Source organism: Perissodus microlepis, chromosome 3, assembly GCF_051167445.1.
Source record: "Perissodus microlepis isolate ML-2025 ecotype Zambia chromosome 3, ASM5116744v1, whole genome shotgun sequence".
NCBI lineage: Eukaryota > Metazoa > Chordata > Actinopteri > Cichliformes > Cichlidae > Perissodus > Perissodus microlepis.
Window position 1 is genome coordinate 52,753,451 of NC_140463.1, and position 22,442 is coordinate 52,775,892.

At 42.3% G+C, this 22,442-nt stretch overlaps 1 protein-coding gene across 1 annotated transcript; it reads left to right on the forward strand.

Moving 5' to 3' along the window:
• The first annotated feature begins 5,565 nt into the window (after positions 1 to 5,565).
• LOC146391940 (uncharacterized) lies at positions 5,566 to 9,494 on the forward strand. Its single transcript, XM_084917389.1, has 7 exons — positions 5,566 to 5,649; positions 7,863 to 7,933; positions 8,106 to 8,282; positions 8,548 to 8,609; positions 8,685 to 8,747; positions 8,832 to 8,891; positions 9,382 to 9,494. Exons 2-7 carry the CDS (start codon positions 7,906 to 7,908, stop codon positions 9,484 to 9,486), a joined length of 495 nt encoding a protein of 164 aa, XP_084773515.1. The 5' UTR covers positions 5,566 to 5,649; positions 7,863 to 7,905; the 3' UTR covers positions 9,487 to 9,494.
• Positions 9,495 to 22,442: the final 12,948 nt, after the last annotated feature.

Consider the following 22,442-nt stretch of genomic DNA (forward strand, 5'->3'; position numbering starts at 1 on the left):
CACTGAGGCTGGAACACAGAAAAGGGAAGTAGATTTATTTTTAGACTTTATTGCCTGGAACCACTTTAACAATACTCTTTGGGTCACAATTAACTCCAGAAAACCAGGAATCCACATATGAACATTATCTGTGCAAAGATTTATGCTTCTGAAGGTAAACAGTGAAAACTTACAGCAGTAAATGCACAGATAGCCAGGCGTTTCACATTTTGGTACCATCTGCCAGTTTTCATTTCTTAGGTATTGAAGAGCAGAAATTATTTAATTTTATTTACATGCTTAAATGCAATGATATCCTGCTCAGCTACAGCTGACGGTCGGTGAGAAACAGCAGCTTATTAAAAGTTTTTAAATTACTGACAGACGGAGCAGCTGCTATGTAAAAGTGCAGGTTAGATATTTGGAGCCATCACTGAAATCCTCGATCAGCTCTGCTTTTGACCCCACATCTAAAAATGTCAAAGTACAGTTGGTTTGTAGATGTCAGGCTCTGAGGTTTACCAAGAGAGTCTAACAGGAAGCCCAACAGTGCACGTCAGAACTTCTCTGACACTGTTATACCAGAAATGTCCTTACCTGGTATTGGCAAACCCACCAACCTGACACACCTGAAGTCTTTGGCACAAGTCGTGTTGACTATGTTCACTCAGGTGCTTGGTCTTCAGACCATGTTGTGATTGATGAACCTGACTTGACTCCTACCAAGACTGACTCAGATCTCACTGCACCACAGCCAGTAAGGTGGAGGCGCTCTGACAGAGAAAGACATCCACCTGAGAAGTTTCCTTATGAGGAATTAGGAGAGCCGCTGACCTTGGCTATTAGCTCCTTTTCTCAAACCTCAGCTGTTGCATTCTCCAAAACTGTTACTCCACCACGTCCACGTTGGTCAACGATGCATGAAGGGACTCATGCTGTTTAGAGAGGGAGAGTGTAATCTCTGGTTATTTTATTGCTATGGTATTTTATTTTATTTTAAATGTTACTTTTTGTAGAGTAGTGAGTTTCCCCATGTACCATGAATGCACCGTAGTGCTGCTCATGGTTTCACTTAGGGCTGGGTATCGTCACTGATTTCTAGAATCGATTCGATTCCGATTCGATTCGATTTGAATCTGGGAAATTTTGCCTCAGACAGTCAGAAATATTATAATTCAGATCAGTACATTTACATATTTTTGTATGTATAAAAAGGAAGCTGACACTCGCAAGACTTTATCAAATGTGTGAGCATCACAGCAGAGGCCTTTGTGTCAAAGTAGCGGAAGATAAAACACAGAAAAACATGAAGGTGGTTTCCCTGTTCTGGGATTTTATTAAAATATTCTGCAGTACATCAAAAACAAAAGAAAACCATTAATCAACTTATGAACATTACCTCTGAAGTTACAGCGGTTTTATTAGAGACACGCGTTTTGCATTTTGTATAATTTTAAAAAGTTTAAATTTCTTCAGAAGCCTATTGAACGGCAGAAATTACGTTTTCTTTTCGGAAGTAAGTAAAAGGAAAAAAAAAACAGCGGCCAACAGCCTGTAAACAACGGTAGACTTGTGCGTAAAAAGCAAGTGAATAATGCAGACAACAGATTTCGGGGATAGACGGGAAACTGTTCTTGAAGTACACTGAGAAAGAGAGAGAGAGAGAGAGAGCTGTGCATGGGGCGTGGTCTGCGGTGCCGTGCAGGGAGGGCGGACGCACCTGCACGGCATCCATAATCACGCTCGCTGGGTTAAAACACGGGGACTCAGGTGTGTGTGGTTGTTGTTGTGTTGACTGTGAATAAAAATGGCTCAAAAGGATATTCCGTGGTCCCGCCGTGCCTTATTCTCACCACAGAGAGATAAACAAACAGCTTTAGAATCAGTGCAAAAAGGGCGTAAACACAAAGCGTGGACCCGCCGAAACATCAGAATCAGCGAGCTGTCGGCTTTCAGCCCAGAGCGTGTCCGTGCCGTCAGGTGAGAAAGTCACATCTCACTGATTCTGATCCGTGGCTCCGCGCTTTGTGTTTACGTCTTTGTGCAGAATCCGTGTTCCTGCTCTCATTTACTGTCTTAAATGTTTGGTGGTTGTCACAATTTTGTGATGTTTCACCTGAGATTCTGGAATTTTGGGCAAAATAAACTTATATTAAAAAATCGATTCAGGATTTTAATGAATCGATATCATGTTATCCAAACCAGAATCGATTTTAATCGATCAATTGATTATTAAAACCCACCCCTAGTTTCACTGTCTACTTTCATCTGTCTGCATGGAGCAGGGTGAGTTTCTCTGTATATAGAGCCTGTGTTTATTTAGCTCCATGAAACGAGGTTTTGAGCACTGATTTTGTTTTGTAGACACACAAAGCTGTTGTCAAAGTTTCTGTCCAGTAACGTGTTGAACCACAGAGTTTATTCTGTGAAGAAGATCCTGGTGAATCTCGTTTATTTGCAAATTGAATTGTGGTTCACAGTCCGGTGTCTGAGTTATAAAACCAGTCAGGATACAATGTTTTGTTGGAAATGTGATTGTAGAAGCTGCTAATGATTTCTTAGCTGTGGTAGCCTGTGAATGGATGCTAGCGTATCCACATGTGCTCCCTGGGCTAACTTGTGTTGTTAGCTGAAGTTTCAGGTAACACACCATGTGAGACACTATCCATGGTTCCTTTGCACTCAAATGTATTTTTGTTATGGCCAATAAGAACTGCATAGATGTAAGATATGTGGAGACAAAAGACAACAGTTAGCAGAATTTGACTTTTATTGAAATTTGTACAGATGTGATACAGGAACCATCAGTTGGTTGAAATATGTGCTTAATTACAAGTGAAGTGAAGTCACCGGTTTCCTTGGAGGCTGTAGATACAACGATTCACCTCTAAAAGGATTCAGTTTTTTTAACACTGAGATCTCAGGACACTTTATGTTGCTACTTTATTTGATCTATTTATTTACTTATAGCAATTAACAAAACTGATGTATCAGAGGGAAGTTGAGTGTACTCAGCTGAGATGGACACAGGGTTCGCATGGGTGCTTGAAATCCTTGAAAACGCTTGAATTTTAATGTTGTCTTTTCAAGGTTTGAAAAGAGCTTGAATTTTAGATGTGGTGCTTAAAAGTGCTTGAAAGTGTAACTGTATTTCATTCACCACAAATAACTATCTGGTTGAATCGTTTTCTTATCAGATAGAGAAATAAAGGCAGCCTAGACAGCAAGATTTTGCTGCCTGGGCTGCCTTGCGCCTGTTTCAACGTGTGACACTGCCCCTCACTCGGACAGTCGGGGATGAGTGCGCTAACATACCTGTAGGTTTCTGTTTTAATGAGTGTTTGATGGAACAAATGGCGGAGTTTGCACTCTCCAGTCACATGATAGGTGAGTGCTAGTAAATAATTTTCCAGTACTACATTACACATGCTAATTTTTAAAATTATTATTATTATTTTGCTATCAAACTCGCGGGAGAAATGATTGAAATGCACTGAGTGTGATGCAGTATGGCAGCGCTGTTATGGAATATGCTGTGAACTTAGCTAACATTAGTTTGCAGTAATATGAGTTAATTTACTCAAGTGAAAGCTTTAAACATTAGCCCGATACATAACTAGCTAATTTAAGGCTTAAATTGGTTAACCCTCTGGGGTCGACGGACCCAGAGTCTCCATTTCAACTTGGGTCGAACGTGCGGATTTCAAACTATGTACCAGGTTTTAAATTGTGTTGATAGGCCACGTAAAACCGATGTTTTTTTCTGAAAACAACAGTGGCGTTTACTCCGGGAAGAAATGGTTAAAACGGCGTTTTCTAAGGAGGGCGCCAGCAAACACGCTTTGCTTGTGAGTGAAAAAAGAAAAAGAAAAAACACTCCTTCCCTATTGGTGGAAAAATGTACCGTGTGGACTAATCAAAAAATGATATGGCAACATGTGGCATTTGGTTGTTTGGGAAGAGAGGGAAGTTTTAGGAGTGAGCGAGAGAGAGAGTTTTGATACGTGAGAGGTTTGTGACGTTTGCCGTGTTTGGAGTCTCAAGTTAGTGTGTTGTCTTGTGTAGTTAGTGTGTAGTCGTTGTTTTGTTTTGTGTGTCAGTTCTACTAGTGAATGTCACAGTTGCTGCAAAAAAGCCACCAAAGGCAGACTGCAGTGTAAACATGCCTGTGGTTTTTACAGTCAAAAATATCACTTTCTACTCGTATTTTAAATTTTGTCTGAATTTAGATAAATTGTGCTGATACAGTTTGACAAAATGAGTAAATAACAGATTGGCAAGATAAACAGTTTTTAAAGGTGAAATATAGAGGCCAAATCAAAAGTAGTCAAAAACGGCCAATTACACCCTGGACCCCAGCTTTTTTGAGTATTTGAAATAATGGTAATATGACTGATCCATATGGTCACAAAGAATAGCCACTTGTTTCTGTGCTACCAAAGTTCCCCGGCTTTCATTCAAAATGTGTTTATCTTCAGCACCTGCACATTAAACTAGTTAAAACTCATAAATGTCTTCAGGCTCACACTGAGGCCTGTGGGGCACAATCAGCCGCTGAGACAGTACACACATTTATGTGTGTTTGTATATGAATATTTCATACTTTAAGGCTGCCTGTTTATTTAAGTGAGATGAACAAAATACATTGGAATTGTACATAATAATATCACAGATGATAAATTAAATAGATTTTAAGTAGATGCTTGTACATTCTTAAAGTCTTATATGTTGAATTGAACTATGTGATCTGTTCAAAGCCTCCCAGTCAGTGCTGTTCTCCATGCCTGTCTGACATGATGTTATTAGCACAAACACTTTAAAGGTGATCGTTTAGGACTTCAGCAAAACTACAGACTGCAATGTAGTTAGCAATAAAACAGCTTTATTGGGAATTAACTTAAAAAAACAAACATCTGTCTCCTATTTTCTGTCACACAGGAAAGAAGCATCAATATCTGATGAAGACTTATTTATTTATTTGTTTTTTGTTTTTTTGGGGGGGGGGGGGGGGGGGTCAACAGGAGAAGAATATCTCTAACAAGTTGATTTGTTCACATTGTCACATCTTAATTTTTAAGTGAAATGTGCATTTTGAGTTTATACACTATTTTTTAACAAAAGATGAACAAAGGTGTTTAAGTTCACCTAGGATGATTTGTTTTAATTTTCACATGGTCTTACTGAGGTGATGCGAATTGACACATGCATTCTTTTTCGGGGGGCGGCGGGGGGCATGTGCTGGAAAAGCTTGAAAAGGGACCTTGAAAGTGTTTAAAAAAAGTGCTAGAATTTGACCCTGAAAAAGGCGTATGAACCCTGTTTATTAATCTACAAACATTTATATTTATATACTTCAAATCGTAAATGACAATCCAACAATATAAACCTCACAAAAATCATCCTTTGTGTCTGGATATTTACATCATTTCATTCACACAACAAACATCTTCAATAACAGAATCTGAAGATCAGGTGCTGTTGCTGCTCTGACTCAGTCAGACGCAGTCAGACAACATATTTGTAAAGTTAACACATCAACACACACAGAGCTGAGCTCCTCCCACCTGCTTCAGGTGAAGTCCCGCCTCCTTCCAGGAAGCAGCTCACCTGTGTGTCCGTGTTTAGTGTCCAGGTGTGGAGTGGAGCTTGTTGTTGGTGTGTGAAGAAACTGTAAGTTTTCTTTGTTTCCTCCTTTAACAGTTTGTCTTTAGGAACTTTACTGTTTGTTCAGCTCATGTTTGATTTCTTCACACAACAAACTGTGTGTGTTTTTACTTGCAGCCTAAGTTAGTCTGTAATGCTTTCTGGCTAAGACAGGCCTGGGTGATTTTTTTATTTTTTTTTATATTCCTGGAGAAAGAAAGTGGAGTTTGTAAATTATTCTTCTTGTATCTGCCGCTTAGAAAAACCTGTGTAGTCCTCTGCTTAAAACTACTGCATCATAATAGGGGATAGCTCAGTAGGAAGAGTGGTGACCCCATGATCGCAAGATCAGGGGTTCAAATCCATTGAACGGCTACCCTGAGGTACCCCTGAGCAAGATACCGTCCCTACAGACTGCTGCCCGCTGCTTCACTGAGTGAATGGGTCAAATGCAGAGAGAATAGTTTCCCCACGGGGATCTATAAAGTATACATTATTATTATCATAAACTATTGGCTCTGGTCCAACAAACTCTTCACTCCAAGCAAAGAGAGGACGTGGAACAGGTTTTACATTTTTACTCAACAGAAGTTCCTAGTAAACAAGCAGCTGCCTGAAGGCAACAGTTTGAACTGTCGGTTAATCACTGAAACTAGGATCTGTGACTTTTCTCCATTGTAAATAAATATGATTACCTTATTTGTACAGATGTTATTCAGTCTGTATTTCAGTGTGAAACAGAAAAAATGATCAACATTCAATAAAAAAAAACATTATTTGTACCAAACTAAACGATTTGATTTCACTTTAGGGAATGTGACCTGTAACTCCAAATAGACTATTAAAAGTGCAGAAGAACAACAGATGAACAAGATTTATTATAACAGAAAATAAAAGAAATGCAAACAAATCAGTTGGGGTTTTTTCTTTTGAATCTCTCTTTGTCTTACATTTTTTATATATATATATATATATATATATATATATATATATATATATATATATATATATATATATATATATATATATTTTATTTTCAGAGTAGATCTGGATCTGAACTATAAAAGTTAAATGTATTACTGTTGCCTATTTTTTAAATGGCCGATTAACTCAGAGATACTTAGAACAAGTTCTACTGAATGATCTGCTGTGTGATAACACTGTCAGTATGGACTGACATATGTGTAAAAACACAACAACACTGTTATGATTTATTATTATTTCTCCTGGCTTGACTGTAAAAACTAATTTCGTGGTCTCAATAAAGTTTCTTTGAAAAGAAAACAGATTGAAGCCTTCAAGAAAATTGATGACTAGAAAGTTGTATCATGTGCTGCATTCAGGAGCAACAGTGAACCATCTGAACAGACAATTGTTTTCCAGAGTTTAGAAACAGTGTAGATCACTTTGAATGCCAGCTAATATATTAATTATCTTATCACCAAATTCATGTTCCTTTTTTACTATCAAATTATATAATTATATATTACAGTTTCTCATGAGAAAAATCACTTTTCAGCTTTATAAAACCTGAAATACACTTAAAATTCCAGCAGGAATCTGCTCAGACAAAAACATTAAGAAATAAGATTTAAAATCCCTTTAAATCTGATGACAGAAAATCAGAAATAAATGTGAAAATCTGCCTCCTCCTCCCTCCCACCTGTCCTGCTTCAGGTGGAGTCCCGCCTTCTTCCAGGAAGCTGCTCACTTGTGTGTCCGTGTTTAGTGTCCAGGGCCCTATTTCAGGAAGCCGGTTTAGAAAACTCAGAGTGAAAAACGATACTCAGGGTTGAGTAACCCCGAACTGTCCAACTCGGAATATTCGGTTTCAGAAAGGCTGATAACAATTAGTTCAATCAACGGGGAGTTGCTTCAACCCCAAGTTAAGCGCGCGCACGAGGATACATAAAGCCCTGATTAGTGGAGCACAGATTAAGCGAGTCACCATGGAGACGGAGGGAAAGAAGGCGCGGTCAATGTATTTTACAGCGCTCTAGGCCGAAATTCTGATGGCAGCATATGCCGATAACATGCAAATTTTGCGGAAAAAAAGTAACACAGCCTCAGCTGCAAAAGAAAGGGAGCATGCATGGCAAAACATAGCCGACAGAGTCAATGCGTGAGTGTTAATTTAAACATTGATCTAGGGATTTCCACCCATTTAACACGTTATTTTATTATATTTTATTTTATTTTGTATTTTATACATTTTATTTTGTGATGTGATGTGAGCGCAGGTGCAACCCAACAGGCCCCAAACGTTCCTGGCAGCAAGTGAAAATGAAATATAAAAATATAGTCCAAACAGGTAAGGTGTAATTGTATTATGAGCCATAGCGCTTGGTCTGTTTGTCCTATGTAAATCAATTGCAGTTAGAGGCTACATTAATTTTCTTTCTGTAAGCACTTATTGAAATTATCTGAGCACATTACAAGTACATATTTGCTTACTCTGTATGCTCAAATGTGACCCGTTATAGCCAACAGAAAAAAAGCGGAGGCCCGGAAAACAGGTGGGGGTCCTCCACCACCACCACTCACAGAGGCTGAGCAGTTGGCCCTCAGCCAAAACAGTGGGCGCCCTGTGGCTGAAGGCATCTCTGCGGGGACATCCTCTGAGTCAATAACCCCGCAAGACACAAGTGCCTACATAAGAGGTAAATTCAAAATAATACATGATGTGCATACATCCTTTCTTCACAGTCACCTTTGCAGTGCTACTCATTCATTTGATAAACTCTTTACCATAATGAATTATTTTGTAGTGAAGTTATTTTCCTACTGATTTTGCCTTCCCTCAGTCTTGGTTGTCTTTGAGAGCATAATGACAATGAAGTGTAAGGTGATTGGTATATGTTTGTTAATTGCCATTCGGTCCCTTGTAAGTTATAAGTGACCTGTATAAACCTCATACTCTATCAGTTGATGGTGATGGTGTACTGCATCTGGTGCAGCCTCCTGTTGAGCCAGACCAACATGCAGTTGTGAGTACTCTTAATACTCCACAGATTATATGAGTTTACAGTAGAACAGCAATGTTGTTAATTTCTTTACTACAGGAAAATAATGAAGAAACATTGACAGCTGTTACAGAGGAGGAAGCAACAGAGACACTTTATGAGGTTTACATCTTACAATGGAAAATATAACAATTGAATAAAATGTGGTACTATAATAAAACCATGGACTTTCTATGTCTCTAACAGAGTGATGATGGAAATGAAGAGGAAGAGGGTCCAGCCACTTCTCCAACAAACCTTTCCTCAGTAAGATGTTCAGCACTGATTTACAACCAACCTAAGTAGGCATGTACACAGCAAAATCTCCAGTGTTAAATTAACACTAAAGAGTGTCTATATGGGTCCACACCTCTGAGTGTTAAATACAACACTGAGTGTTAAATTAACACTTTTGACAGTGTAATATGTTTAAAAGTAACCTAGTCAGTTTTGAAGATTAACAATGGCTAACACTGAGCAGTGCTGATTTTCTAACACTGGAATATTTCTAACATTTTGAGTTATTTTCCAGTGTTAGAAAATCAGCACTGCTCAATGTTAGCCATTGTTAATCTTCAAAACTGACTAGGTTACTTTTAAACATATAACACTGTCAAAAGTGTTAATTTAACACTCAACAGTGTTGTATTTAACACTCAGGGGTGTGGACCCATATAGACACTCTCTAGTGTTAATTTAACACTGGAGATTTTGCTGTGTACTATGAATGTCAATGCTATTTTCTGTGTTTCAATAGCTCCCTGTAAAGCAGCTGTACAAGACCTATTTGATCAAGAAAATAAAAAAAATGCGACATGGAAATGGAACACTTCAAGCAGCAGATCCAAAAGACCAAGATTGAGATTTTACTGCTGGAACATCAGTTAAGGGTGGGTGAAGTGGTCAGAGATGGACGAATTATTTCAGTGTTTGAACAACATAATAATATACTTATTAATACTTTGTGTACAGGAAATACAGGCGACCAATAAAGCCAGTTGAACAAAAAATCAGTTTATTCTTCTTTCAACATGTTGAGGTGATGGGTCAAAGGAAATGATTGTGACATATGGTGTCTCTGACTGCTCTTCCATCTTGTATGTCCGTGGGAGGGTCAGGATGTTCATGGTTTGGATCACTGCTGATGTTTGGTTCAGAAGGACAGTGTTCTCCTCTAATTGTGGCAATGTTGTGAAGAATCACACATGCCACAATAATGTCACATGCCCTTTCTGGGGTGACCCTGAGTCTTTGAAGGCACTGGAACCGGGCCTTAAGCATTCCGATAGTCATTTCAACTCTGGCTCTTGTCCTGCAATGAGCCAGATTATATCGCTGCTGTGGGCCCGGTTCAGGGTCAGGGTAAGGGGTAAGCAAATAGGGTAAACATGGATACCCCCTATCACCAAGCAAGTAGAATAGAATAGAATAGAATAGAATTCAACTTTATTGTCATTGCACATGCACAGGTACAGGGCAACGAAATGCAGTTTGCATCCATCCAGAAGTGCTTTAGTGATATAGATATATTACAATATATATTAGCAATAATATAGATATGTAAGTATATTACAGAAATGGGTCTATTATGGTATGTTATAATGTACACGGTATGAAGTATGTTGTGAATATTCTATAACTATAGGTATGTACAGGCTGTAGTGAGTACAAGCTATGTACAGGCTATGAACAGGATATAAATATGAAAAACTATACAGAATATGAAATAAATAACTTTACAGAAATCTGAGATATACAGTTATACAGAAATGGGAACTATGCAAGTTGTAAACAGTTGTAGGGTTAAAAATTATAGTATGTACAGAATGATTATTTACAGAGCTATACAGTAGTGCAGTTAAGATAAATTAGATATGTGGATAATTTCTACAGTATCTATATAAGTGCTAGTGGTTGTGAGTGGTGGTTCAGTCCATGTTATTATTGTGTGTTTGAGGGTACAGTTGTCCATTGTGGGTGTGTGTATGTTCAGTCCATGTGTTAACGTGGGTCAGATGTCAGGAGGCAGAGTTCAGGAGTCTGACAGCTGTGGGGAAGAAGCTGTTCCGGTACCTGGTGGTCTTAGTCCGGAGGCTCCTGTAGCGCCTCCCAGAGGGCAGGAGGGTGAAGAGTCCATGTCCATCCTCTGATGATTTTCCCAGCCCTTTTCAGACACCGCTTCCTGTAGATGTCTTTTATGGCAGGAAGTGGTGCTCCGGCGATGCGCTGGGCAGTTTTCACGACCCTCTGCAACGCCTTCCGGTCCGAGGCAGAGCAGTTCCCGTGCCAGACTGTTATACAGTTGGTCAGGATGCTCTCGATGGTGCAACGATAGAAGTTCACCAGGATGTCTGAGGACAGGTGGTTCTTCCTCAGAGTCCTCAAGAAGAAGAGGCGCCGGTGAGCCTTCTTGACCAGCTTGGAGCAGTTGGTCGTCCAGGTGAGATCCTCGGAGATGTGGACTCCCAGGAACTTGAAGCTGCTCACACGCTCCACAGCCATCCCCTTAATGTGGATGGGTGGATGTGGGTCAGCATTCCTCCTGTAGTCCACGATGAGCTCCTTGGTCTTCTCGGTGTTGAGCAGCAGGTTGTTTGTGTCGCACCACTCAGCCAGACGATCCACCTCCTCCCTGTAGGCGGCCTCATCGTTGTCACTGATGAGGCCAATCACCGTGGTGTCATCTGCAAACTTAATGATTGTGTTGGAACCATCAGCAGGTCTGCAGTCGTGGGTGAAGAGGGAGTAGAGGAAGGGGCTCATCACACAGCCTTGTGGTACACCGGTGTTCATTGTGATGGTAGATGAGCAGTGGTTATCCAGCCGGACATGTTGGGGGCGGTTGGTCAGGAAGTCCAGTAACCATTTGCAGATGAGGGAACTGATGCCCAGGTCTGTCAGTTTCCTGATGAGTTGTGAGGGGAGGATTGTATTGAACGCTGAACTGAAGTCTATAAACAGCATTCTGGCGTAGGTGTTGTTGTTGTCCAGGTGTGAGAGGACAGAGTGCAGTGCGATGGAGACTGCATCCTCTGTGCTCCTGTTCTGGCGGTATGCGAATTGGTGGGGGTCCAGGGTGGGGGGGAGACAGGATTTGAAGTGTGCTAGGACCAGCTGCTCTAAGCACTTAGTGATGATGGGGGTGAGTGCTACTGGGCGGTAGTCATTGAGGAAGATGGGTTGGAGTTTTTGGGTATCGGGACGATGGAGGTGGATTTGAAGCAGGCCGGTACCACAGCGTGGGCCAAGGACAGGTTGAATATGTCTGTCAGCACTCCTGCAAGCTCCCCAGAACACGCTCTGAGAACACGCCCGGGTATGCCATCAGGGCCTGCAGCCTTGTGGACATTGATCCTGCTCAGCACCGCTCCTACATCGGTGGGGGAGAGAGTCAGAGGTTGGTGGTCTGGCGTCACGTCTGCTTTGGTTGTGGTTGTGGGGTTCCCTCACTCAAAACGAGCATAAAAGTTGTTGAGCTCGTTGAGGAAGGAGACATCAGAGGATGCGGGGGAGGGTTTGGTGGTCCTGTAGTCTGTGATGGTCTGGAGTCCTTGCCACATGCGTCGGGGGTTGGAGTTGGAGAAGTGTTCTTCTACCTTCTTTTTGTAATGGTGTTTGGCTTTTTTGATGCCCTTCTTTAGATTAGCCCTGGCTGTGCTGTAGGCATCTCCTGACCTAAAGGCGATGTTGCGGGCCTTCAGGAGGAGACGAACATCCCGGTTCATCCAAGGCTTCTGGTTGGGGTACATGGTGATCCGTTTCTGGGTGGTGACACTGTCTGTGGTTTTGGAGATGTAATCCAGTACAGATGAGGCGTACTGGTCCAGGTCTGTGTGGGTGAACGTATTCCAGTCTGTGTTTTTAAATCTGTCCTGGAGCACTGCGTCTGTCCCCTCTGGCCACACTTTAATTGTCCTCACAGCAGGTTTCACACGTTGGATGAGTGGTGAATACCGAGGTGTGAGGAACAGGGAGAGATGGTCCGATTGTCCAATGTGGGGGAGGGGTGTGGCTTTGTAGGCTCCAGCCAGATTGGAATACACATGGTCTAAAGTCTTGTCTCCTCTGGTGTGGCAGGAGACATGTTGGTGGAATCTGGGGAGGACTGTCTTTAAGTTGGTGTGGTTGAAGTCGCCAGCAACAATAAAAGCAGCCTCGGGGTGTTTATTCTGGTGTTTGTTAATGGCTGCAGAAAGTTCTTTCATGGCCAACCTAGCATTAGCGTCGGGGGGTATATACACGGCAGTGAGTATGATCGAAGTGAGTTCTCTGGGGAGATAATAAGGTCTGCATTTGACCATTAAAAACTCCGCATTAGGTGAGCAGTGACTCTCAGTAGTAGTGGAGTTCATGCACCAAGCATTGTTAATATAAATGCACAAACCTCCACCTCTGGTCTTGCCGGAGTCATCTGCTAGCCTGTCGGCAGTGAAGGTAGCCAGTGAACTCTCCTAAGACAGAAGGATACACTTCAGTTCAAATGTCCCTGTAGCAATTGGTCTTTATATATTTTAAAGTATTTTCAACTCACCATGTCCAAATTTTGTGCTCAGTGTACATTCACGAAAAATTCGTGAGTCATGAACAGAGCCTGGCCACTTGGCTTCCACATTTGTGATAATGTTGGCAGCATCACATATGATCTTCACAGTGCAGAGAACACAAATTAGCATCCATTACTATAATGAAATAATTTGTTAGTTTGAAATGCTACAGGGAACTATGTACCTGTACATTAATGCTGTGGAAAGACTTCCTGTTCACATAGTCCCCTTCATTTACTGAAGGAGCAATGATTGGAATGTGGGTGCCATCTATACAGCCAATCACGCCTGGGAACCCTGAAAATAGCTGCAACATGTAAGTAGTAGTTCAAGTATCACCACATCATGAATTAAGTTTTGTTCATCCTGATACCTGCAATTTTGTGGAATCCCTCTTTGATAAATCTTGTGGGTCTATGACCGGGGAACACCACAAACGAGTACAGGAGACGTTTCAGTGCAACTGTAACATTCCTGACTGCCCGACAGACGGTAGCCTTGGAAACGTGCTCAGCGTCACCAATATTATACAGAAAGCTCCCGTTTGCAAAAAAACGAAGTGCAATACAAATAATATGTACAGAACTGAGAGAATGTCCGCGATGTGTCACATGAGCAATATTAGGCCTGAGGATGTTATTCAAATGAATTATAGATTGTGCTGAAAAACGGTAACGTTCACACAGAAAATCATCAGGAAATGATAAAATGTCCAAACGCGCTCTAATCACTCTCTCCCGGCGGAGAGCTCTGCGGAGAATTTGGGCTTCAACATCTACTGGCTCTTCAAGGAAGGGGCACGCCATGTCTGACACTTCCTACAGTCAGGTTTCCGACAAAGAGGCGGAGAAAGTCAGGGTTAGTTGAAGTAAACCTGCTAGGGGGCAGGTTAGCTTCACGGAGTGTGTCATCATGGTGACTCACTCAGGCTTCATCTGAACTCGCTTTGTGAAACCGAAGACCCAGAGTTTTCGTTCACTCAGGGTATACTTACTCAGAGTTTGCACTAAACCGGCTTCCTGAAATAGGGCCCAGGTGTGGAGTGGAGCTTGTTGTTGGTGTCTCTGTGATGTTTGGACCAGATGTTCAGCTCTTATTTCAGGACAAACTTTGATCACTCTTATGTTTGGAGAGAAATCCACATGGTTATAGATTATTGATTGACTGAATCCACACTGATTATCAGTCAGTAACTCTGCACTGAAACATTTGTTACTGTGATGAACAGTTAATCTGTATGAAACTTTAGACACTGATCAGTGATCTGACTGAAAATTGTTCTTCCTTTAACTTGTAACAATCAGATAAAATCAGTTCATTCGTACGAAGTTGGTTTTCATGTTTTACTGAAGTCACATAAAAGGGAAAAAAGCTCCAGCTCAGTTTAGAAGAGTTACTGTAAACAAAGTTACTGACAATTCAATTCAATTTTATTTATATAGCGCCAAATCACAACAAAAGTCGCCTCAAGGCGCTTCATAGATGCAGAGAAAATCCCAACAATCACATGACCCCCCTATGAGCAAGCACTTTGGCGACAGTAGGAAGGGGAAAAACTCCCTTTTAACAGGAAGAAACCTCCAGCAGAACCAGGCTCAGGGAGGGGCGGGGCCATCTGCTTTGATTGGTTGGGGTGAGAGAAGGAAACCAGGATAAAGACATGCTGTGGAAGAGAGACAGAGATTAATAACAGATATGATCCAGTGCAGAGAGGTCTGTTAACACATAGTGAGTGAGAAAGGTGACTGGAAAGGAAAAACTCAATGCATCATGGGAATCCCCCGGCAGCCTACGTCTATTGCAGCATAACTAAGGGAGGATTCAGGGTCACCTGGTCCAGCCCTAACTATATGCTTTAGCAAAAAGGAAAGTTTGAAGCCTAATCTTGAAAGTAGAGATAGTGTCTGTCTCCTGAATCCAAACTGGAAGCTGGTTCCACAGAAGAGGGGCCTGAAAACTGAAGGCTCTGCCTCCCATTCTACTTTTAAATACTCTAGGAACAACAAGTAGGCCTGCAGAGCGAGAGCGAAGTGCTCTAATAGGGTGATATGGTACTACAAGGTCATTAAGATAAGATGGGGCCTGATTATTTAAGACCTTGTATGTGAGGAGCAGGATTTTGAATTCAATTCTGGATTTAACAGGAAGCCAATGAAGGGAAGCCAAAACAGGAGGAATCTGCTCTCTCTTTCTAGTCCCTGTCAGGACTCTTGCTGCAGCATTTTGGATTAACTGAAGGCTTTTCAGGGAGTTTTTAGGACTTCCTGATAATAATGAATTACAGTCGTCCAGCCTGGAAGTAATAAATGCATGAACTAGTTTTTCAGCGTCACTCTGAGACAGGATATTTCTAATTTTAGAGATGTTGCACAAATGGAAGAACGCAGTCTTACATATTTGTTTAATATGTGCGTTGAAGGACATGTCCTGGTCAAAAAGAGAAAATATAGATTTTCACAAACACCGCAAACATTTACAGCATGATTTCAATCCTGTACCTGATAATAACATCCATATATGGAGGCTATTTGATGCCAATAATCTTGTGTTAAATACATTTATATAGTCCCTCAATGATACATTTAGATAAGTTAAATAGTTGACCTGATCATGTTAAAATGTGTTGGTTGTATTAAATTAAACACAAATTAAGTGTTCAAAGACAGTGGTTCTTTTTTTCCTTTAGAGCAGGTTTACTCATGTAAAGGTTAACATCGCCACACAAGATACAATCAGAAGCTCAAGTAATCAAAAATAAACTGTCACGGCTGGCGGGGCAAGCCGTGTTGAATTTAATAAAGGACCCAAGATGCAGAAACTGCTGTGAAGTGAGTGAGCTTTATTGAAATTGTGACGGTACAAACAGCAGTGGAGATGGCATGTGCAGAACCCAAGATAACCTATACTAGAAAAACTAACTAAACAGAGACACAGGGAGGCAACACAGATGAACCAGCAACAAGCAGGGGAAAACACAGGGCTTATATACTCACAGGAACAATCAGGGAATGGGAGACAGGAGGGAAACACAGCTGGGGTAAATTATACATAATGAGACAAGGGGAAACACAGGACAGGGAGTATCAAAGTAAAACAGGAAATACAACAAAGACACAAGCTTAACACAAGACAACAGACATGGCAACAGGGAGGGAACACACAGACAGACACAAAACAGAGGAAGCATGGAACCAAAACCTTAAGAACTAAAAAGTCTAAACCCAAATACATAGACAGCATACACTAGAACACAAGATCATAATAATGACATGGCATAAACATTAAACAGTCCTGATTATCTGGACTGTTGGAGATGTGCAGGAGTGAAGATCTGAACCACTTTAACAAGGATTATGGTGTCCACATGATCAGGTCAGAGACCTCATTGTCTCCTGGTCAGCAGAGCTGAGGGCCTAAAGAGCAGGACGCAGCCTGATCCAGACTGTTCGTGCTTTGCTTTAAAAAGGACTCCAATTTATTCATAAAAATAGAAGAACTGATTTAAAAACAGAAAGAACAGAGCCGAATATAACTTTAATAACCAGTCAGTACACGAGGAAGTGTTTAGGTAAACATTCCTCTGCTGACAGCTGATGATTGAGGCGTCACTCAAACTAATGGAGTTGAACAGGATGTGAGACATCAAACATCATACAAAACATTTCTGTTTCTCACGAATAAGATGTAAGACGGATGACTAATGCTGACTTCAGTGAACAGCTCAGGATCCACTTGTACTCTTCTCTTCTATTGTAACTATTATACAGATCTCTATAATGTTTTATACCTCAAAGGTTTTGGAAACACTTCTCTGTCTGTGTCCATCAATTCATTTGATTCATTAATGTGAATAACTGATGTCTTTACGTGAATTATGTTTCTATTCAGAAAATTCTAGATTTCTTGGTCTGTCTGTCTGCTTTATATTTAACTTCCTCCGCTCAGCCACAACCGGTTAATGTTGTTAAATAGAAATCACAGCCAAAAGTCTGTCTCTTCCTTTCTGGTGTGTTCAAAGCTGCTGGTCGATCATCTCTAATTTTCTGTGCCATTAAAAACAAAACAAAAAAACTGGATTTAACAAAAGAGAAAAACTTTTCTTTCTTGGCTTCAAATTTATTTTACTGACTCGCCACCGCAGTGGGTGGAGGAGATGGAGCCCTCAAGCAGAATCTTGAATCACATGATATTACTCCAATCACTAAATACAAAAATCAAACAATAATAGGAGGAAATAAGACTAAGTATTTACACAATAAAAGCAAAGCTCAGCTAGAGCTAAAAATCAATGAGAATAGGAATTTTTTTTTGAAAGATTAGGCAGCTTTTATGTGAAAGGGCAGGATAAATATTATGAGCCATGAATGAATGAACGAATTTTCACCTCTGTTTTTAAAAACCCAGGTTAATAAAATGTACTTACTCCAGCGAGTAATTAAGTAATGTTGTGCATTCCTTTTAAGAATAGAAACCAGTAATGTGTAATACTTTACTTTCTTTTTGAGTAACTACCCTAACACAGCATGTGAAATACTCTGACTGAGGCTCAGTCTGAACAGTCAGACGGCATATTTCTGAAGTAAACACATAAATTTATGGAAGCCACACGTACACTGATGAAGCCAAGAAGCCGCAGTTTAATCAGTCGGTGCTGACTGACTATGAGGTCTTTATTAGTTATTAATTGTTGTAGAATAGCAGTGTGGACAGAGCATGTCCTTGGTTGTTCGCAACATCTCCACTGAGCTCCTGATGAAGGCTCTTAGGGTCCTGTTGATCTTGTACAGTTCTAGGCATTCCAGGATCCAGGTGTGGGACATCGAGTCATAGGTCTTATGGTAGTCAATCCAGGTAGTGCACTGCTTGGTCTACCAGCAGCTGGTGTTTTGCTCCTCTGGTATCCTTGCCAATGCCTTTTTGTGCCTTGCTCATTAGCTATAAATGATGAAAAAATGCTCTGTTTTAATGGCTGAATAAATACCAGCTTATATCTCTGTATTTTTATCACAGGGATGTTCCCTGAACATAGCAGTACTGTTATAGTTTCATATTATTTAGGCATAATTGCTTGAAAAACTTAAAAAAGGTTTAAAGTCAGGACTTTAAGTTTGATCAGAGTTTCCACAGTGAGTTATTACTAGTTCAGCAGCTCTGAGATCCTTTTTAAATAAACAGTTTTCTGAATTCTTCTCCTTCATGCAATTCTGTTCGATTGTTCATGGGTCTCAAAAAAGTTTCTTAGATAAGAAAAAGACTTCCCATGATCAGTCTGTGGTGAAGTCATATGAAAGTCCATCCTTGTGCTGCATTCAGGAGCAACATTGAAACATCTGAATAGATGGCTGTTTTTCAGAGTTTAAAAACAGTTTGTATCACGTTGAATGACCGACATTAAAAACTGGTTGTTTTATCACTACCAGCTTAGGTTGATTTTCACACTGAGGCAATAAATCAGAGTATTTTTTAGGGAACTTGTTTGGTAATTATGAATTTGGAAAAAGATACAAACTAATTTTGTTATTTTAATAAGAACCCTAACAACTACTCAGAGTAAAAAAAAAAACACAAGATAAAATGAGACAAGATTAAGTTCACTTTAAATCTGACGACACAAAGTTAAAAATTCAGACAGAAATTCTAGTTTTTCTAGTTTAAACCTCCATAAAGATTGTTTCCTTGACTGAAAATAACCGGCATCTTAAAATATACATATTTTTATGAATATGATGTGAGACAGAGGAGAGAGCTTCTGTCAGTGCGCCCCAGGGTGGCTGTGGCTACAATGTAGCTGCCATCATCAGTGTGTGAATGGGTGGATGACTGAATGTGTAAAGCGCTTTGGGGTCCTTAGGGACTAGTAAAGCGCTATACAAATACAGACCATTTACCATTCTTGTGGTCTCCTTTCTTGGCTTCCCCTCAATAAGCAGCTCCCCTTATGCAGTCAGTCTTTCTGTATCTAATGGCTGCTTTTGTGTGGCTTTGTGTGGCTCCTTATCTTGAAATCTGAGTCTGTTTGGCACTCCCAAGCTGATGACAGCTTCCTCTGCCTCACACTGCTGTCTGACTGCATTCAGCTGACACTGAGATGAAGCAGGAAAGAAGCAGCTGATATTTGGACAGCACACATGATGGAAAGGAGGATTTCAGTTGATGTGCACATGAATGATTTGTGTTTCCTCTGCAGGTGAAGGTAGAAAGTGTGTGTGAGCTGATGTGAATTGAGCAGCATGGATCAGTGTGAGGACAGAGAGGAGGGAGTCCCTCCCTCTAAAACCACTCTGTGTGGGGAACATGAGCGCCAGATCAAAGCTCAGAGGTGAGATGACCATCTCTAACTGTCCATGACTCTTCTCCATGTCACAGCTCAGCACTCACATTACTGCTCCATCATTATTCCCATTCACAGGAACCAGCCTGGACCTCCACCCAGCTCTCTGTCCTTACAGAGTGACCGGTCTAAAGATATGCCTATTGGTTTTAAATTCGAGCCCCTGTCTGCTGCAGAGAGGTGAGCTGTTAGCAACATGAACTCATTGAATTAACTGCTTGATGTTGTTCTGCAGCGCAAACACGTCATTCCCTCAATCCCATTTAAACTGTCTCCTAAAAACAAGCCTTTGGTTCTGACAACTGAAAATCCACTTCAGCAAACAGGAAGTGAACCACGAATAAATATATTTTCTAGCATGAGCTAAAGCAGAAAGTTATGTCATTCTTTGAGTACACTGAATATTTAGTTGTTTATATTTTTAATAGCTATTTTTTTAAACATTATTTATACAAAACCAAAAATCACTGTTTACTGTTTGTTATCAGAGTTTGGATGTTTAGAGTGATTGGAGTTGCATTGTTGTTAATGTTCAGATAGGAAGAGAAATATTACAAAAACAAGAGAATGTGAAGAAAAGAGAACTGACACAATGTCTTTGTGTCAGATATGCTACCATCAGAGCTACAGACATTATCAAGTGGGAGTTTTTTTCTTTTTCTTTAATTAAAAAAAAAGTGTTATTTTGTGTAAAGGAACAGCAGGTTGCGTTTTACATTGCAATGTTTTCTTCCTCCACAGAGTGGACCAGCAGAGCTCAGAGGTCCCCAGTGGTCAGTCTGCTCAGCAGCATCAAACACAGCTGGACTCCATATTTCAGGTCTGTACATGTACAACAACTACTTTCTCTACTAAACGGCAAATACATTACCAATAAATAAATAACTAAATAAAAAAAAAATAAAAAAATGAATCAGGAAACAGCAAGTTTAAAAATATGTGTTTTAAGACTACTTAAAATATAGGGAGAGAACTAATGCTGTGAATGTTGTGTGGGAGAATGTACTAGTGGACACTGGAGGCTAATGTGAGCAGATGGGAAAAGGCAAAACAAGGCAAAACAAAACAGGAGCACTAGAAAGTAAAAAACAAAACAAAAACAAAACACGAGTCCAAATTCAAAAGAAAAAAAGAAAAAGAAATACACCAGAGCGCAAGAAAACAAAGTCCAAAATAGAGCACTTCAGGGGGCCGGCAACACAGGAGCCGGACCGTTCAGGGGGCCGACCGTGCGGAAGGCAACGGCGGCGATGAGCAGACAGTTCAGGGGGCCGACCATGCGGACGGCAACGGCGGCGATGTGGAAACAGTTCAGGGGGCCGACCGTGCGGACGGCAACGGCGGCAATGTGGAAACAGTTCAGGTGGCCGGCCGTGCGGAAGGCAGTGGCGGCGACTCAGGTGAAGGAGGTCCGGGGGCCGCCCATAACGGCGATGACGCCCGACCAGTAGCCCGGAAGGTGGCCGATTAACCGCAGACCCAGACGAGGCAGGACCAGGCGACGCTCAAGGCGAAGACACGGAGGCAGGACCAGGCGACGCTGAAGGTGAAGACACGGAGGCTGGGCCAGGCGACGCTGAAGGCGAAGACACGGAGGCTGGGCCAGGCGACGCTGAAGCTGGACCAGGTGACGGCGAAGCTGAAGCTGAAGCTGGACCAGGCGACGGCGAACTTGAAGCTGAAGCTGGACCAGGCGACGGCGTGGACGAAGCTGAAGCTGGACAAGGCGACAGCGAAGCTGAAGCTGGACAAGGCGACAGCGAAGCTGAAGCTGGACAAGGCGACAGCGAAGCTGAAGCTGAAGCTGGACCAGGCGACGGCGAAGCTGAAGCTGGACCAGGTGACGGCGTGGACGAAGGGGCTGCTGCAGGCGAGGCTGAAGGCTCGGAGGCTGCGGCAGGCGAGGCTGAAGGCTCGGAGGCTGTAGACACTGAAGCTGGAACAGACAAGGCTGAAGACACTGAAGCTGGGCCAGACGAGGCTGAAGACACTGAAGCTGGGCCAGACGAGGCTGAAGACACTGAAGCTGGGCCAGACGAGGCTGAAGACACTGAAGCTGGGCCAGACGAGGCTGAAGACACTGAAGCTGGGCCAGACGAGGCTGAAGACACTGAAGCTGGGCCAGAAGAGGCTGAAGACACTGAAGCTGGACCAGAGCTGGAGACGGTGGTGCTGCAGGCAACGGCGTGGAAGCCGCAGGTGGTGGCGCAGCAGGCTGGGTGGATTCACTGGACCCTCCAGCGACAACAGGAGACGAAGTCCGGAGCGGTCCCTCGGACCCTCCAGCGGAGACACGAGACGAAGGCCGGAGTGGTCCCTCGGACCCTCCAGCGGAGACTATCACAAAGCCAGCAGGCACAGAGTCCTCTGGCAGACACAAAGGCAAAGGGCGCTGTGCTGAGCACTGGCTCTGCCCAGACAGTGCTGACACGGAGTAGTTCTCTGAGGGCTGCTTAATCTTCAGGGGTCCAGAAACAGCTGGGGACTGAAACCTAGCTTCTGGGGAGGCCCTGGAGTGCATAACGGTGCGTGAAGCAGCCAGAGCGCGAGAAACTCCCTGATTGGAACTTAGACTTTCTCCCTGCATAGAGTGAGTGTGTGAGACTGGTGACAGAATGAGTGACGGAGCTAGCGGTGACAGTGGAGCCAGAGCTACAAGTAGTGGGGGCACTGGAGCTACGGGTAGCGGGGGCACTGGAGCTACGGGTAGCGGGGGCACTGGAGCTACGGGTAGCGGGGACACTGGAGCTACGGGTAGCGGGGACACTGGAGCTACGGGTAGCGGGGACACTGGAGCTACGGGTAGCGGGGACACTGGAGCTTGAGCTACAGGTGACACTGGAGACACTTGAGACTGAGCCGAGAGTGGCTGCTGGGCAGCTAACTGAGCCGAGGGTGGCTGCCGGGCAGCTAACTGAGCTGAAGGTTGCTGAGCAGGCGATA

Excerpts from the sequence above, each read along its gene's own strand:
- LOC146391940 (XM_084917389.1), top strand. The coding sequence starts at position 7,906 with ATGAAATATAAAAATATAGTCCAAACAG. Across the intron at positions 7,934-8,105 it reads TAAAAATATAGTCCAAACAG|CCAACAGAAAAAAAGCGGAG; the intron begins GTAAGGTGTAAT and ends GACCCGTTATAG. Across the intron at positions 8,283-8,547 it reads CACAAGTGCCTACATAAGAG|TTGATGGTGATGGTGTACTG; the intron begins GTAAATTCAAAA and ends ATACTCTATCAG.